The 18,395-nt window shown below is 34.6% G+C and overlaps 1 protein-coding gene across 1 annotated transcript in view; it reads right to left on the bottom strand.

Moving 5' to 3' along the window:
- Kiaa1328 (KIAA1328 ortholog) overlaps positions 1–18,395 on the bottom strand; it is a 189,554-nt gene that overhangs the window by 113,590 nt on the left and 57,569 nt on the right. The window contains exon 6 of the mRNA XM_048363542.1: positions 13,181–13,308. Coding sequence (XP_048219499.1) covers positions 13,181–13,308 — 128 coding nt within the window. The remainder of the gene's footprint in view (positions 1–13,180; positions 13,309–18,395) is intronic.

Below are 18,395 nucleotides of genomic sequence, written 5' to 3'. Positions count from 1 at the left end.
CATTTTATTGAAGGAGTAAACTGATTTATTGTATTTGTTTGTTCAAATGAGAACCCTGATCATTTGCCATAAATCTTCTTGAGTCTAAACAGAAGGCTGAGATGGAACTTGATAAAAATAAAAAGTTATCATAAAACCTAATGAAAAGTCCAATTTGAAAATCAAACAGTGAACTGCCCAGCTTCATGCTTTGCTTAGGGTGTGAAGTTTGCAATGAAGATGAAAGAGCTGGTCTAGTTTACTTAAAATGGCTATTTTGAGTCTTCATTTGGGAAAAACTATAAAAATAATTAAAATCTGTTAAGGAAGTATGCCCAGTTAATTCTTAGGCAATTCACTCTAATGCCATTACTTGAGTACTTTAAGATAACTTTTTTAATTTAAAACAAAACTTCTAAAGTTTAAGTTTATTCTTTGAGAATGAGAGGCAGAACTTAAGGCAAGACATGTTCACAGACTGAAATTCTACTCTTTGGAGGTTTAGCTTATATGCACATTGGCTCTGATTTGGCTTTCTTTTTCTATAATGTCACATAACCAGATTTTTAAATTTTTGAGTTATATATTATGTATAATGCATTTGATATTCATCTATGTGGTATTTCAATTAATAATTTGTTCCACTTTTTCATTTATAAGGACCATTTGGTTTATTTACAGTTTTCACTGATTATGACTTAAACCAGTATAAACACAGTTTTTCATGTGGATGCAAATTTTTCATTTCACATGAGTATTCAGGAATTAGCCCGGTAAAAACTGTACTTGCATGAGGTGAGAACAATGAGGATAGTAAGAAATTGTTGGGCTGGAATATATTCCAGGCATAATGGACTAGGTTTGTGATAGACTATATTTGTCTTTTTCTTTTTTTTTTTTGGCCAGTCCTGGGCCTTGGACTCAGGGCCTGAGCACTGTCCCTGGCTTCTTCCCGCTCAAGGCTAGCACTCTGCCACTTGAGCCACAGCGCCGCTTCTGGCCGTTTTCTGTATATGTGGTGCTGGGGAATCGAACCTAGGGCCTCGTGTATCCGAGGCAGGCACTCTTGCCACTAGGCTATATCCCCAGCCCCTGATAGACTATATTTGTAATGGGAGAAGTCAATATGATTATAAAGTCTTTCGCTGAAAAATACACAGAATGGAACTTGCTAAACCTGAGCCAGATGAGATAGTCACAGGTTTTGGAAGGAAATTATGAATTCAATTTTAGTCAGGCTAAGTTTGATATGTTAGTGGAAAAATCAAAAGTGCATTTTTTGTTGCACTTCTACTAAAAGAAAATTTTCTACAATTTTAAGGGAAAGGAATATAGTGAAAACATAGTGAGAATCAGGTTGTCACATGTATAAATTTATAAGGGGACTAAACTTCCTTTATCCCACAAAGGAATAATTGTAGTGTGTAAAATAATTTAAGTAAATATTACATTTGCTTTGTGACAGCTGAAAGCAGCGTAAAATAAAGCAATTCACTTTCTTGAGAGTAGAGTCAATTTCACGGTTAGGAAATTTGTCCATGCTGAAATTTTAATTTTTTTGTTTCTGTCAATTATTACTATGTATACTTTATGTCAAAACCCTCATGTTTTCTTTAGTTTCTTGAATCTTAGTGTGTATGATCGCTAATGGCAGAATTATTTTAATTACATCCAAAGGCTAAGCATAGTATTTTAGCTTTGATACTGACCTCACAATCAGAAAGGATTTCAAAGAGCTCTTTCTCTTCCACATACTCATATTGCTTATCTTTACCACCTTCCTTTCAGTGGATAGGAAAGAAAGGCAATGGAGACAAACGCAGTTACGTCCCTATGTGATTTAAGATAACCACAGATCTAATGGCTGTTTAAGTGACCAAACTTTGGTACCTCAATAGAGAGCAATAGAAAAGTGCCAACTCTGAAGAACCTTAAATACACTGGATGGTATGCAAGTGTATACAAATATATTAACTGAAATAAGGTAAGTTCAAGGGAGATCCCAAATAGTGTAAAACATCATGAAGCAGGTACTTGGAAAGGTGAGTGAGTTTAAGGGGCAAAGGGTAGATGAATAAAGAGAAGAGAGAGAAAATGAGAAGAAAAAGAGAAGGGAGAAACAAGAATCCAATGTATATCCTACCAAATTAAGAAGAGTGAGTGAAAAGGTGTTTAGGGGAGAGATGGGTGAGAATATTGAAAGGGGTAACGTAACAGTGATCATTGTATTCATAAATTGTCTTCTTATGTTCTTGTATCACCTTCCTGTGGTTGTGCCTACACTATCTCTGTAATCTTATCTGAGTATATTGGAAACCATGTATACTGGTATTAGAACTAGGAAATTGAAAAGGAATACCAAAATTGAGAGACAGGGTAAAAAAAGAAAAACAACTACAAAAGCAATACTTGCAAAACTGTCTGGTCTAAGTGAACTGAACACCTCATGGGGGGAAAAAGAAAGGGGGAGGAGGGTAGGGGGTATGAGGGACAAGGTAACAAACAGTACAAGTAATGTATCTAATGCCTAACATATGAAACTGTAACCTCTGTACATCAGTTTGATAATAAAAATTTGAAAAAAAAAGAAATGTGCCCAAGTCCTAATGCATGAAACTGTAACCTCTGTGTACATCACTTTGACAATAAATAAGAAAATAAGAAAAATAAATTATTTTAAAAAAAGTAACTCCTAATTGTTATATCACTGTTGTAACTACATTCAATGTGCTATGTGTAACTGTAGCTTCTATTATTGATGATCTTCTTGTATCCCCTTCCTGTGGTTGTACCTACACTATCTCTGTATCTTATCTGAGTATATTGGAAACCGTATATACTGGTATTAGAACTAGGATATTGAAAGGGAATAACAAAATCGAGAGACACAGGGTAAAAAAAGATAAACAACTACAGAAGCAATACTTGCAAAACTGTTTGGTGTAAATGAACTGAACAACTCATGGGGGAGAAAGGGAAAGGGGGAAGGAGGAGGGGGGAATGAGGGACGAGGTAACAAACAGCACAAGAAATTGTATCCAATGCCCAACGTATAAAACTGTAATCGCTCTGTACATCAATTTAACAATAAATTTAAAACAAAAAACAAAAAAGGTAACTGCTTTGTACAACTACTTAAAGACAATAAAAATAGAAGAGAGCTACAAAAATGATATCAAATCCTCTTAAGATTATCATTAATCTTTTAAAAGTAAGCAAATTTATGTCTATATCTAGCAATTTTGAGTTTTTGCTAGATTATATACTTTTCTACTCATCAAGTAGTTTCCACAAATTGATTCTTTGCTCGGATATACCACAGTAAGCATTTCTTTATTTTTTCAGCGATAATTTATATTTTAGCGGCCCTACTTGTTATGATCATCAGTTTCTAAATGAGTACTCTCAGATAATTATGAACACTGTGAAAGAAGAGACACTGATGAAAGTGACAACTATAAAGTAGATGGGGACAGGAGGAAGGGACTGGGAAAAAGTGAGGTAAGGGAAGACCCTGTACGTAAGGAAATATATTAATTACCTGACGCATGTAATTGTAATCCCTTTTACATAATCCTTATAATAACAATAAAGTAAATAGTAATAAAAACAAAAATTTCTTCTGAGGGTCAAAATGAACGCTGGTTGAGAACTGCTTGATCTAAGGAGAAAAGAGATGGTCAAAAGACAAAAGGAGAAATGACAATGAAGCTTTCTATAGCCATCCCATTCCTCCACCCTTCGCCCCTCCCCTCTGTAATCCTAATGGACAAACTAGTTACATCTCACTGGTCAGAACTATAACCTAGTGCCACTCCATCCACAAAGAGAATGTAGGTTATATAGCTAGTTTAGGTATGTTACTTTTAACAAGGCTAGTATTCAATTAAGAAGAAAAATGGGATAATAGGCAAATGAATACTAAGTAAGCAAATAACATTTTCTACCATAGAAAATATTTCAGAACTTTATTTTCAAGACAATTTTGTTTTGCCTTTTTAAGCTGACATTCTTAAGAATATCCTTATAAAGGTTTTTTTTTTTTTTTTGGCCAGTCCTGGGCCTTGGACTCAGGGCCTGAGCACTGTCCCTGGCTTCTTCCCGCTCAAGGCTAGCACTCTGCCACTTGAGCCACAGCGCCGCTTCTGGCCGTTTTCTGCATATGTGGTGCTGGGGAATCGAACCTAGGGCCTCGTGTATCCGAGGCAGGCACTCTTGCCACTAGGCTATATCCCCAGCCCCCTTATAAAGGTTTTTAAAAGAAATTTAACCATCATATGTGTCCAAAGGACTGTTCAAGAAGTGACTTTGTAGAGGTTGTCTTTTCCCTTGTGAATTAGTGTAGCTTTACTGCTTTTTACATGTTCATTTTTCTTCTCTGATATTCCAATGGCAAAAACGATAAAATTTTTGATATTACACCAAAGATCATTAGGGCTGTTTATTTTTTCCCAATCTTGGGTCTCTGGGGACATGACCCTGACCCGTACTGTGGAAACGTTATCTCAGGTGTTTTGTTATAGTGATACTAACACAGGTGGCAATCACCTCATATCTTATACTATATAATCTGGTATCTTTTATGCCAGCAAACAATAGCAGTTTGCTGTCCTTGTTCTACACTACAATTTGTCCTTTTTTTAGGATTAAATGACATTTGAGATGCAATGTAATAAACAGAAGTAGAAAGGAGAGACTAATATAGGAAGGGAATTGGTATTATTAAAAAAATTTCTTGGGGGCTGGGAATGTGGCTTAGTGGTAAGCTAAAGTACTTGCTTAGCAGGCATGAAGCCCTGGGTTCAAGTCCTCAGCACCACTTAAACAGAAAAAGCTGGAAGTGGTGCTGTGGCTCAAGAGGTAGAGTGCTATCCTTGAGCAAAATGAAGCCAGGGGCAGTGCTCAGACTGAGTCCAAGATCCAGGACAGGCCAAAAATAATAATAAAAAATAAATAAATAAAATTCTTATCAAGAGATTATTCTCAAAAAGGTTGAGCAAATAAAATAAACAACATGTAAGAACATACCTAAATCAGGGCCTGACTCTTTTACTATTGTCAGGCATTATCTCCTAAATCTTGTCATGAACAAAAACAAAAACCATACAAACAACAACAAATACTCATTTTGTGGCAGCCACTGTCATGTGTTTGATATGCTTGATTGACAGCAATCATTTGTTTTAAACTGTTTCACCTGCATGCCATTGAAAATCAAGCTTACAATTTCAGGGAATGAGAAGACATTTGCAGAGTATTTCAATTTTTAAAAACTTAAAAAATGGAAAAATAATCTTCTATATAACTTACTACAAACTAAAAGCTAGTTTTAAACATACCCTTTTGGAGGCAGTGGCTAATTTTTATTCATTGTGTACTCTCAAAGAAAGCCATAGAAATCAAATCACAAAATCCTGGACTGGATACAGGGAGGGAAGGAAGGAAGGAGTGAGAAAATAAAGTAATTTCTTCATGATCTCAAATGTTAAAACAATGATCAAAATGAAAGAGAATGACTTTAGTATAGCTAAATGTTTGAACTAATAAATCAGACTGCCAATGGGTCAAAATTGTTACACTGAGTTTGAAATACTTTCTAAAGAACTTTCTACTCTGATTTGATGTAACTTTTTTGGAGAGAAAGGAAGTAAACCTAAGAGAATCAAAGAATTTAAACAGGAAATGCAAAGCATCAAACTGGCTCCTCAATGTGGCTTCCTTCCATTTCTTATGGAGTCACATGCCCAAACAAGCCAAATATGATATGGGTGTCAAGTTAGACACAGGCCGTTTCCAATGATCCAAATGTTTAACTGCAGATATAAGAAATGTTCTCCTAAAAACTTGTCAAGATAATCATGCTATCATCTGCTTCCTGGGTTAAATGTACATTATTTCTCAGAACTTGAAACAATATTAAAGAATATGGAAAAATTAAGCAATTTTCAGAGAAAATTCTTTAGTTTTTCTCAGTCTTCAGGTAAATGCACACATTAATATGCTGGAACTCTAATACAGAAATACAGAATACACTCAGTTTTTCTTCACCATCCTATGTATTCATTTTTCTGGGCAAAGCTGGGTAGACTATTCTAAACCGTTAAGCTGTGGTATTTATTTTTCATATTAGAGCTTTTTCTGAAAAAAAAAAAAGTACTGGGAAAAAAATCCTATTCCTATAGCTAGAGGTGTAGCATAGTCAAGGTCCTGCATTTGATTCCCCAATACCAAAATTAAATCCAATTCCTCACTGTCAAATACACTGTTTTACAGTATTTTTAAAGGTAATAATAGGGGCTGGGAATGTGGCCTAGTGGCAAGAGTGCTTGCCTCGTATACATGAAGCCCTGGGTTCGATTCCTCAGCAACACATATATAGAAAAAGGCCAGAAGTGGCGCTGTGGCTCAAGTGGCAGAGTGCTAGCCTTGAGCAAAAAGAAGCCAGGGACAGTGCTCAGATTCTGAGGTTAAGCCCCAGGACTGGCAAAAAAAAACAAACAAACAAACAAATAAAGTTAATAATAGAAAAAATTATTTTAATGAAAAATACCTAAATTTTCTTACTTAGTGCCTGTAAAGTTCAGTCCTTTAAAAAGACTCACTATTTTAGATCCCAGAAAAGAGAAAATGAAAAGTGCACTTAGCTGATACTTTTCCTTTCCAATCCTCTGATAAAGTACAAGAAGTTTAATTTGTTATAGGCTTAAGAAAATTATCAATGAAATATTTTCAATGTAACATAATTTTCAGAACAATTAACTGTACCTTGAAGCTGTACTAAAATATTAATAATTCTTTGCTATTAAACTGTTTTTTGTGTAAGAATTAGAAAATTAAATCAGAACTTTGATACAGTTTATGAGCTTGACAGTAAAATAACGGTAGGAAAGCAATTCAGGATCTAAAAAAACAGTGTAAAGCAAAATATACAAAGCTCTGAAAATTGCAGGTCGGTGGTGAAATGCTAACTGATTTTAATATGAGCACAGCAGAATCCTAACACAGAAGTAGGCTTCTTGGTACTAGGCTCAGAAATAGAAGTAAAACTTTAAAAAATTTTTTATTTAAAGTTTTGTTTTGTTTTAAAGACCACATATAAACTAAAATAAACAGGATCAGTCAGGAAATGCACTGTAATGGAAACTATATTCAACAGCAGAAATAAAGAGATTTGTCAACAATCAAACATTAAGATATATGATGCTAAGAGCTAACCTATGCTCCGCCAGTAATCGACTATGTGAGCTCGGGCATCTAAGCTGCTACTTCTGCTAACAAAGAGGCTAAATTAAACGAGCAGTTCTTGCCTAAGGTGTACATCAGGATAATGTGGCGAAGTGTTATCTTTTCCATATTCCTGGGGCCCATCCACTAAAGTTATGACTGCTGGTAATATATGTTACTGAAAAAGCTGTCACTGAAGATAATCTGAGAAATTATTCAACATTCAACATTTTATCCTTCAAATAAAATAATAAAGTTAAGTTCTAATAAACTCACTGTGGGATATCTTTTAAACTGTATTAAAGAATAACAGTCTGAGATTTACTCTAATCAATGGCTGTCAAAAATATGTGTGTATGACTATATGAAGACCATTCAGAGAACTATATATATATAGTCATAGATAGTGTTGCCATGATCAGTTTTGGAAGTCACCATTTTAATAACATTTAAATCATAATCTATGAATTTAGAATCTGTTTTCATTAACTTAGACTTTCTTATACTTCTCTTAACAATTTCTTGTAGTTTCACCATACAATTTTATTAAGCATATCCATTTACATTATTTATTGGTAATAAATAAAACTGATTTCCTCATATAGATTTGATATCCTACAACCTTGATAAACGCTTCTATTAGTACTACTATATGTGTGTGTTCTTTAGGTTTTCCTACATATAGGATCATATTATTTGTGAATAAAGACAGATTTACTTACTTTATACTAAAACTTAATTCCATGATCATAGAGTAAATATGCTCTATTCTTTCCTCTCTTTGTACAAACACACACATGTACAACACAATCTTTATATCCTATATATTCACCAGTATAATTTTATAATTATTGTCTTTAAAATTATTTAAGAAAACTACATAACTACCTTCCATTGGTGCTCTTTATTTCTATATGTGAGTTTACAATACTACTTTATATTATTTCCTTTCATCTGAACAGACTTCTATTAATATTTACTGTAAGGCGGTACATTAGAAACTTAGTCTTCTGAATTTTTGTTTATTTGAGAATGTCTTTATGTTACCTCCATGTTTATATAACCATTTTCCTTGACTGGCAGGAATTTTTTTCATCTTTTTGAACATGCCATCCCACCGCCACTGTCTTCCATTGTTTCTGGGCAGAGTCAGTAATTAATCCTATTCTTTTTTGCTGCTTATAGATCTTTCATGTTCTAAGGAACTTAGTGGTACAAAGAACATCAAATCTGGTTTCTTTGTAAATTATAAGTACAGAGATGCTTCTTAGACTGCTCATAAAATCTAAGCTTCTTATAACAAAGTATTACTATAATTTGAAGTAAGCTTAGTATTAAATTAGATGTACTTAACATACATACACTTATCAGGCACCAGTGGTTCAAGCCTGTAATCCTAGCCACTCAAGAGTCTGAGACCTCAGAATTTCAGTTCAAGGCTAGCCCTGGCAGAAAAGTCTACCTGACTCATCTACATTTAACCACTAGAAAGTCAGGAGTGGAGCCATGGCTCAAGTAGTAGAGCACTAGCCTTGATCAAAAAGTTTAAGGCCAACACCCAGCCCCAGAATTTAAGCCCCAGTATCAGCACATATACACAAAAGGATATAATATGTACATATATATAATATAATTATGTAACATGCTTATAATTAGATAAGATTAAAAAGAGCTTTACCAGATGATTACAAATACATATTAATTTGCATAAAATTAGAATAAAATAAGGAGCTTTACTACATGACTATATATTGGTAAGATAAACAAATTTTTAACTAAAAGAACATATGAATACAGTCACAGAATATGAAGAAGTTCTAAGTATCCTTAGCTGTAAGCACTATAAAAACTTCTGGAACAAAATTACCAGTGACAGAAAACATTAACATTAAATGTGTACTCTGTGATGATTTATCTTCAGTATATATCAGTTTCTTAACTATTCCATAACCTTTCAGAGCCATGGACTTGGTATGAAAACAAACAAAACACAGAGGAAAAGAGATCCTGGGAAACTGGATTATTTTATGTAGTATTTTATGTAGTAATATGTCTTTAATCAAATCAGAAGACTAAAAGCAAGGATTATTCCATATACATTCACTGGAGCTAAAACTGATCATTTAAAAAATATTTTTAAATGATAGAAATCTCAAACTACCTTTCTAAATCCACCAATCAAAATAATGAAGAATTTCAAAGAGTAAAGAAGGCTTAAACATCAACATTATCTAAATATTTGCTAAGTCAATAAAAAAAAATCCGTGCAACAGCATATGTTTTCAAAAAAGCTTGGTGTGGTTGATGGGTAGAAAAACAGTGATTGCAAAATAACAACAAATAACAAGAAAGGTGCTAAGCATAATATTTAAAAAGTAAGTTAAATTACTGTCTCTTGGTTCCAATGGCAGAGCCCACAAAAGTGGCCTCTAACTCTGCATAATTTTCATTGTTTATAAACTATAATCGAACACTTGGCCATATGGAACTTGCTAACAAATGGTTTTAAAATGTTTTCTTTAGGGGCTGGGAATATGGCTTAGTGGTAGAGTGCTTGCCTAACATGCATGAAGCCCTGGATTCAATTCCTCAGCACAACATAAACAGAAAAGGCCAGAAGTGGTGCTGTGGCTCAAGTGGTAGAGAGCTAGACTTGAGCAGAAAGAAGCCAGGGACAGTGCTCAGGCCCTGAGTCCCAAGCTTCAGGACTGGCAAAAAAGAAAGAAAGAAAAAAGTTTTTGTTATTAAGTCAAAGTAAAATTTAAGGACAACTGTTTGTTTGCTTTTCTTTGCTACTAGGGAATGAACCCCAAGGCCTCAGGCATGCTAGGCATGTATTTTATCCTTCAGCACCTTCCTTAGTCCAGGCACCTTTTTTTTCAGAACACATTTTCTTTATATACATGGAAAAAAATGTTCATTCTAGTACTTGTAATTTTTGTTTTCAGTTTTATCTCTCAAAGTTAAGATAGACAGTGTTAATCATGAATGATCAGTAGTGAAACCTCCAAGAAATCATTAGCTTAAAACTAAGTCAATAGCATTTGGTCTTAATGCTGCAATTTTCTCTAGCAACTCAATAGTAATAGACTAGGGATACTTTAACTATCTGACCTATTTTCCAAGTGAAAGGGGTAAGTCATATAAATAATCAAGGTTGGCTGCTACTTTCTTAGGAAGCCATTTTGTTATTCAGGTTTTTTAAAAAAGCAGAATAACGGCTGGGGATATAGCCTAGTGGCAAGAGTGCCTGCCTCGGATACACGAGGCCCTAGGTTCGAATCCCCAGCACCACATATACAGAAAACGGCCAGAAGCGGCGCTGTGGCTCAAGTGGCGGAGTGCTAGCCTTGAGCGGGAAGAAACCAGGGACAGTGCTCAGGCCCTGAGTCCAAGGCCCAGGACTGGCCAAAAAAAAAAAAAAAAAAAAAAGCAGAATAACAACAATAAACAACTTTTCAAATTAGAATACAAATAAAACATTCATACTTTGTCTATATGTTAAATTTTTTGTGACTTCAGCTAGGTGTGAGAGCAGAATCCTAGTATCATAGCCATTTGGGAGGTAGAGATCAGAGGATTTAAGTTTAAGGCCAGCTTAAGCATAAAAGTTCTTGGGACTCCATCTCAACTTATGGCTGGGCATGGTGATTCATGCCTGGCTTTCCAGTAACAAAGGGAAGCACAAAGAGGAATATCAGTCCAGTTGGTCAGAGCATAAAGCAGTACACTATTTTTAAAATAAACAACACAGAAAGGCTCTGGTGGAATGACTCAAGAGCATCAGCTTAGCAATAGTGAGATCCTTCCGTTCAAATCCCAGCACTTCAAAGAAAAGTTTGTTTTTATTTTTAAAAATAGTGGGGTTAATTATACTAAGTGAAGTGAGCCAGACCCAAAGAAACATAGACTTTATGGTTTCCCTGACTGGTAATAATTAGTACATGTCTAGGATGGTCCTAGCAGAAGATCACAATAGCTCAATACCTATATACATATGAACACAAAAGATGATGCTAAATGAAATGAATCCCAAATTATGGAAATAAGTGATTTACTATTTCTGTTATTTTCAATGTACCATGTGAAATTATGCCATTTTCTTTTGTCTTTCTTTCCCAGGGTGTTACTGATTTTGGTACTCTGGGTATTGTATATTTATTAGAACTAGGGAAGGGAAGAACATCAAAATGGAGTGGGGTTAGCAGGGATGGATGAGAATGATGCAAGGCGCGACACTGATCAAGATTCATAAGACTTTTGTTGAATGGCAACTCCTTTGTACAACTACTTAAAGATAAAATTAAAATAAAAACTAGTGTTAAAAATCTAACATATGCCATATTCGAGTATTGTTGTTGTTATTAACTTTTCTTTATGTGCAAAATTTTAGGCTCAAAATTTTTTTTTTTTTTTGCCAGTCCTGGGCCTTGGACTCAGGGCCTGAGCACTGTCCCTGGCTTCATGTTGCTCAAGGCTTAAAACTCTTAACCCTAAAACAGCCATCTCTACATTGAATAAGTATTCTTTAGAAGGCATGTAAACCCTGATCTGATCTTTCTTAAGGATTTGATAGTATAGAAGGTGGAGGGAAAATTTTTAGTATATCATCTCTATTTTGACATGAAACATAAAATACTTTTGATCACATTACACAATTTTTTCCACAGTACTTAATATGCAAAGGTAATCATCACTCATTTGAAGATTTAAAGTTATATGGACAAGAAAAAGAGACCAAGTATCAATGACTAGAGGACAAGAACTGTGTTCTGAGAACCAGTTTTACATCCAAATAGGCCGATTACTGATCACTTAATGATACAATACAATTCGGTGATCACACACATACCTCTCTCTCTCTCTCTCTCTCTCTCTCTTTCTCTCTCTCTCTCTCTCTCTCACACACACACACACACATACAAACACTCATATATTTGACTTGGGTGATTAATATGCATATACAAACATATCAAAATATTCCAATTTCCTCTTTTTATAAGTCTCTAATTTTGGAACACTGGGAATCGTATGTACATTTATCAGAACTAGGGACGGGAAATACCAAAATGGAGAGAAGAAGGGTAAAAGGTGAACCAATGCAACAGTATTAACTTATGTAATTAACTTATTATTAACTTATATTATTGTATTAACTTATGTAACAATGTAAGTATTAACTTACAAGACAATATGCTATAAACCAACTGTATATGTCAGGGGAGGGTGGGAAAGGAGCCAAGGAGGGGAGAAGGTGGGAAGAAAAGGAAAGAGAAGGAAAAAATTGGATAAGAAATGTACTCACTGCCTTACATATGTAACTGTAACCCTTCTGTACATTACTTTGACAATTAAAAAAATAAAGAAAAAAGAACATGAGTTAGAAAAGGATTAAAACAAGACAACGTATACTAATGGGTAACAAGCAGTCCATTTAATCTTCTTCATTAAGAACAGATTTTTTTTTTAAAAAAAGAACAGATCAAATTATTTTCTTTACCATTCCTACTGTACTTTCATACAACTAGAGTTTTCTATTGACTCATAGCCTATTCCATGTTATCATTGCTGCATTATGGGCTCTAAAAACAGGAAAAAAAATGGGAAAAGAAGGGGCTGGGGATATAGCCTAGTGGCAAGAGTGCCTGCCTCGGATACACGAGGCCCTAGGTTCGATTCCCCAGCACCACATATACAGAAAACGGCCAGAAGCGGCGCTGTGGCTCAAGTGGCAGAGTGCTAGCCTTGAGCGGGAAGAAGCCAGGGACAGTGCTCAGGCCCTGAGTCCAAGGCCCAGGACTGGCCAAAAAAAAACAAAAATGGAAAAAGAAAAGCAAAAAAATACTAACTTATATGGAGTTGGGAGTATTTTAAACAATATTACATACTGTGTGAAAATTAACTAAAAGGCAAATGACTTTCTGACATCTTGCTGATCTCACAAAGATAAGAAAGGGGAAAAGCAAAGACGGCTTACCTGTTGCTCCTGCATTCTAGCAGCACCAAGTTCTGAGAGAGACATGTTGAGCTTTTCTTGCTGTTCTGATAGGTATTTCTGATAGAGACTTAGAAGTTCTTGGCATTCTCTATACTGTAGCTGAAGAGGTGAGACTGCAAATTAAGGCAAAACTTGAAAAAATATTGACTAAAACTGCATACATGAGTGCTGCAGATTCCAATAAACATAGAAATGAGAAAGATTAAAAAGATAATTTTCAGAATAAGAGAATGAGACTATATAAAGGCATCATATAGTTCAACAATAAACAAAATACTAACCCAATTAAAAGTAGGCAAAGACTCTGAATACATTAATCAAAAGAAAATACCTAGATGACCATTAAGCAGAAGAAAATATGGAAAATATAATTAGCCCTAGTAAAATGCAAGTCAAAAGCACAATGAGAAAAACATTTCACAGACACTAGGATGGCCATAAACTGTTAAGAAAGAAAACTAATGTAAAGTCTATAGAAATGATGACAGTATTGTAGTAAAAGTAATTACTAATTTACACAAAAAGTTTCCAACTATATTAAACACAGGGCTTAAAATTTGATTTTTATCTTTCGAGTATCAGATAACATCAGTTATGTTATTTTTCCACTGGGATAACTATCACCAGGGCATTTTCTGCCCATTTATCTCCCTCCATTCTTTATAGCCTAATATAGAAAACATGACAGTGTATCCTGGGGCACTTTCTCACGTACCTCCTAAAATTTAAAAAGTGCTCAAGATGAAAATACTACATTAGAAAGACCTAACTTCAGAGATAAGTTTTTTGGGACCAGATATTTCTAGCCAAGAAAGTACTCTGTTCATAGCGGCAATTTCCTTTTCAGGTTTCTTTTCTTTTTAGATCATTTCTAGGTCTTCCTCTTAGCTCTTACTTATGTATGCTATGGTATAGTAATTACTGTCCAATGTTATTGTTCTATTTAAATACTTCTAACAGCGATCATCATGATTAAGGGTGGAGATATTTCTTAAATGTCAAAATTGGCAACTGGTTTCTGTATTCCTTAACATTTTCATAATATAATCACTGCTTCTGGGAAGATTCCTGTTCTCATAACTTTCACCAATTTTGACTGCATAATAGCCAATTGCTTTATTATTCTCATTATTAACCTTTAACAAAAAGGGAGCTGGAAATGGCTTACAGAGGAGGGACTGGTTCACAGTGAAAGGATAGGTTACTAAGTTTAGAGACTCTATTAACTAGAAGAGCTTGTTCAATAATGACTTAAGCAGCAACATTTAACAATAGAATGAACAGTGGTCTAAATAAGTTAACAGGTTTTCAAAGTCAATCTACATTAGGCCCAGATGGTTTTATATTTCCATGCTTTTATGAGCAAGCTCCAAAAAACAAGAATGATTTGTGGTGGCCTCATGAGCCTCTGCCTGCCATTCAGTATATAAAAAGATTTTTTTTTAAATTCTAGCTGTTACCATAGGCAGTCATATTTGCAGTATGAGAACATATTAGCCTGGTCACAGAATATGAATTTTAGTCTGGAAATATCAAGCACAATTATACAGCTTATGAGTTAAATGTCAGCATTTGAGACAAATTATAGGCAATTCATTTAAAGACATGCCATGTGGTTGAATATAAAAACAGGTAATCTTATCATTATCATTTTTTATGTCTTTCTTGATTTTACCAGATTTCAGAATATACTGCCTTTTCTCCTTCCTTAGCACAATGAGACTTCAATTCTCCATCTGGAGAGAGATTTACATTAGGAAGATGTGGGTAAAATGACCTCTTCACTGACTGGGCAGAAGAGTACAATAAAGAGAAGATATATTGGATGGAATCTTGGCCAAAAGACAGGAAACAATACAATTTATATAGAACACCAAACAGCAAACCATGTCATGATTTAAAAATTGGAGTTTGTCCACTATTTAAGAATGTTTATAAAAAGACAAACTCTCCAAAATAGAAGTCTTCATAGGAAAACATAAATAAATATTAATTAATATTAAGTGTGATCACATTTAAACCTAAACATCAACTCAATTAAGTAAAATACTTCCAAGAGCTCCCCACAGTTCAATGGATCCTTGAGTTATTAAGTCAAGTGACAAGCTTTCTGACTAATCAAAATATAATGTGATAATATAATAACTAGCATCTGTACCTTAAGGCAGGAAGAGATACATTCAGGGCAACAAAACAAATCATACAAAAAAAGACCTGCCAAGACAACGCCAACTTGTTCAACAAGAAAGCAGTAGAAAGCAGTATGGAAGCTCATCAAAAGACTAAACATAGAGCTCCCCCTATGACCCAGCAACCCCATTCTGGGGCATTTACCCAAATGACCACAACAGGGACATACTAATACTACCAGCACAACTATGTTCACTGCAGCATTATTTACCATAGCTAAGATATAGAACCAACCCAGATGCCCCTTAGTAGATAAATGGATCAAGATGTGGTATATATAAACAACAGAATTCTATGTTTCCATCAGAAAGAATGACATTGCCCCATTCATAAGGAAATGGAAAAACTTGGAAAAATCATATTAAGTGAAGTAAGCCAGACCTAAAGAAACATAGACTCCATGGTTTCCCTCACTTGTAGTAAGTAGTATATGTCTAGGATAGTCCTAGGAGAGGAATACAATAGCTCAATAGCTATGAACATATGAGCATATATGATGATGGTAATCAAAATGAACTCCACGATAGGGAAACAAGAGGTGGTGGTGTTTTTTTTCTTTAATATACTGTGTGAAGTTATTTCTTTTTGCTTTTTTTTTTTTTTGTCCTTTGGTTTATCCACTGCTGTCGCTGTATTTGATTTTGGTACCCCATGTCTTGTATATATGTTTATCTGACTTGGGGAAGGGAAAAGGAACAACAAAATGGTGAGACAAAGGACAAAGGGTGAATCAATATAACAGTGATACTCAAATGACCAATATGTTGGAAATAAACCTTACAAACTGGGGTAAGGGTGGGGGTTAAGGGGACCGTGAAAGTGGGAGAAAAATCAGGGAGGAGGTAACAATGTTTGAAAGAAATGTACTCACTACCTTCCATATGTAACTGTAACCCCTCTGTATATCACTTTAACAATAAAATTAAATTTAATAAAAATGACTGCCAAGCTTTTTGCCAGTCATTTACCAAATGCTTTCTGAATAGTACATAACAGGCACATCATAAGTACAAAGTAGTACTATGGAGTAAGTTAAATGTACAGACCTGGGTGTTAATAAAGCATTCCCAATTTCAATGTTAAATCTGATACTTAGTAATAATCTAACTTTGGGCAAGTAATTTATAAAATGGAACATGGATTGCTGGGGAAAAACTACAAGATGATGTGGTTAACAGATGTACACTAGAATTCCACACATATATTTGTATCATTTTGTAACATTGTGATTTGTGTAAAACTACCACCCACTGATGCAAGTCTGATACTTTATCAGAATATTTAGCCAGCTCCCTAAGAAATTTCTAAGTCTCTATCTTTTTTCCTTAGAGAGCTGTAAATTCATTTAGGGAAGAAACAGAACTATGAAGTATTAGATTGTGTCTTTTGCTCAAGTAATTAAGCATTATGAGTTGTTGTTTTTTAAACTACACAGAATGGAGACCCAAAGGTCATGGCTCAAGTTTACAGGTAATGACACTTATTTAAAAGCTTATATAGATAGCTCAATAACTATGTACATATGAACACATAAAATGATGCTAAGTGAAATGAACTCCAAGTTATGGAAACAAGTGGTTTACTATTGTTGTGTTATTTTCAATGTCACATATGAAATTATGCCACTTCCTTTGTCTTTTTTCCCCAGGGTTTTACTCCTGATATCACTGGTACTGATTTTGGTTCCCTGGGCATTGTATGTATGTTTATTGGAATTAGGGAAGGGAAGGAGAACATAAAAATGGAGAGAAAAGGAGTAAATGGTAAACCAATGCAACAGCAATACTTACAAAACTATATGCCATAATCTAACTGTACAACTCATAGCGGGGGGCAACTAGGGAGGGCAAAAGGAAGGAGAAAAAGAGGGAGGAGGTAACAAGTTTGATAAGAAATGTACTCACTGACTTACATATGAAACTGTAACCCCCTCTGTACATCACTTTGACAATGAATAAATTGATAAAAAAAAAAGCTTACATGGAGACATATAATGTCTAAACCATCACATCATATAAGCTACCATATAAGATATTAATACCAGATTAATAAGAAGTTTGATTTTTTATGGTTTACTTTTCATATTCTAAAAACATATAAATTTTCAGGTATTCACTTATAAACAAAAGCATTTCTATTGAAAGTCTGTATTCCCTTGCTTCTAACCTGCTTAAATATTTATTTTTTACTAAAATGACCCATGTTTCAAAATAGACATATTTCTCCCATTTGGAAAGGCTGCTTTAAATCAATTCACTCTCTTATAACCTACAGAAAGTAGTTTAGAATTGTAGAATAAAAAACTTTTATCACATAGGAATTAGTTTACAAGGTGATGTACATCGTTTCCAACTTCAAACAAGAATTTCTGACAATGGAAAGCATGGACAAATGGTCTTACATTAAGCTTTCTTGCCCCTTAAAGGTTATCAGTGAAGTTGTATGAATACTTTTGTGACCAGCTATGGAGCACAAACTTTAAAAAGCCCCTTACAAAGAAGTCATCTCATTCTGCTCCCTAAATTCTAGAGATTTGTTCTTGGCTTTAAATTAAAAGCAACTGTGAGCTAACCAATTTTAAGATATGAAATACCACTCTTCATATTCTTATATTAATCTACTTAAAATATTAAAGATGCTATGTAAGACCATTCATTTCTGAATGGCAAAGTAAACTAAGAGGTCTCTCATTTAACTTTATACAAACTAAGTATCCAGGATTATTGTGTGTTCCCAATGTCTTTTGTCTTCCAGCTCTAAACATTCTGCTTAGGCTGGGGATATGGCCTAGTGGCAAGAGTGTCTGCCTCGGATACACGAGGCCCTGGGTTCGATTCCCCAGCACCACATATACAGAAAACGGCCAGAAGCGGCGCTGTGGCTCAAGAGGCAGAGTGCTATCCTTGAGCGGGAAGAAGCCAGGGACAGTGCTCAGGCCCTGAGTCCAAGGCCCAGGACTGGCCAAAAAAAAAAAAAAAAAAGCATTCTGCTTATTTCTCCCTTC

Source organism: Perognathus longimembris, chromosome 15, assembly GCF_023159225.1.
Source record: "Perognathus longimembris pacificus isolate PPM17 chromosome 15, ASM2315922v1, whole genome shotgun sequence".
In the NCBI taxonomy this organism is placed as follows: Eukaryota; Metazoa; Chordata; class Mammalia; order Rodentia; family Heteromyidae; genus Perognathus; species Perognathus longimembris.
Note: the sequence above shows the minus strand (reverse complement) of the source record. Positions and strands in the feature narration are given on the sequence as shown.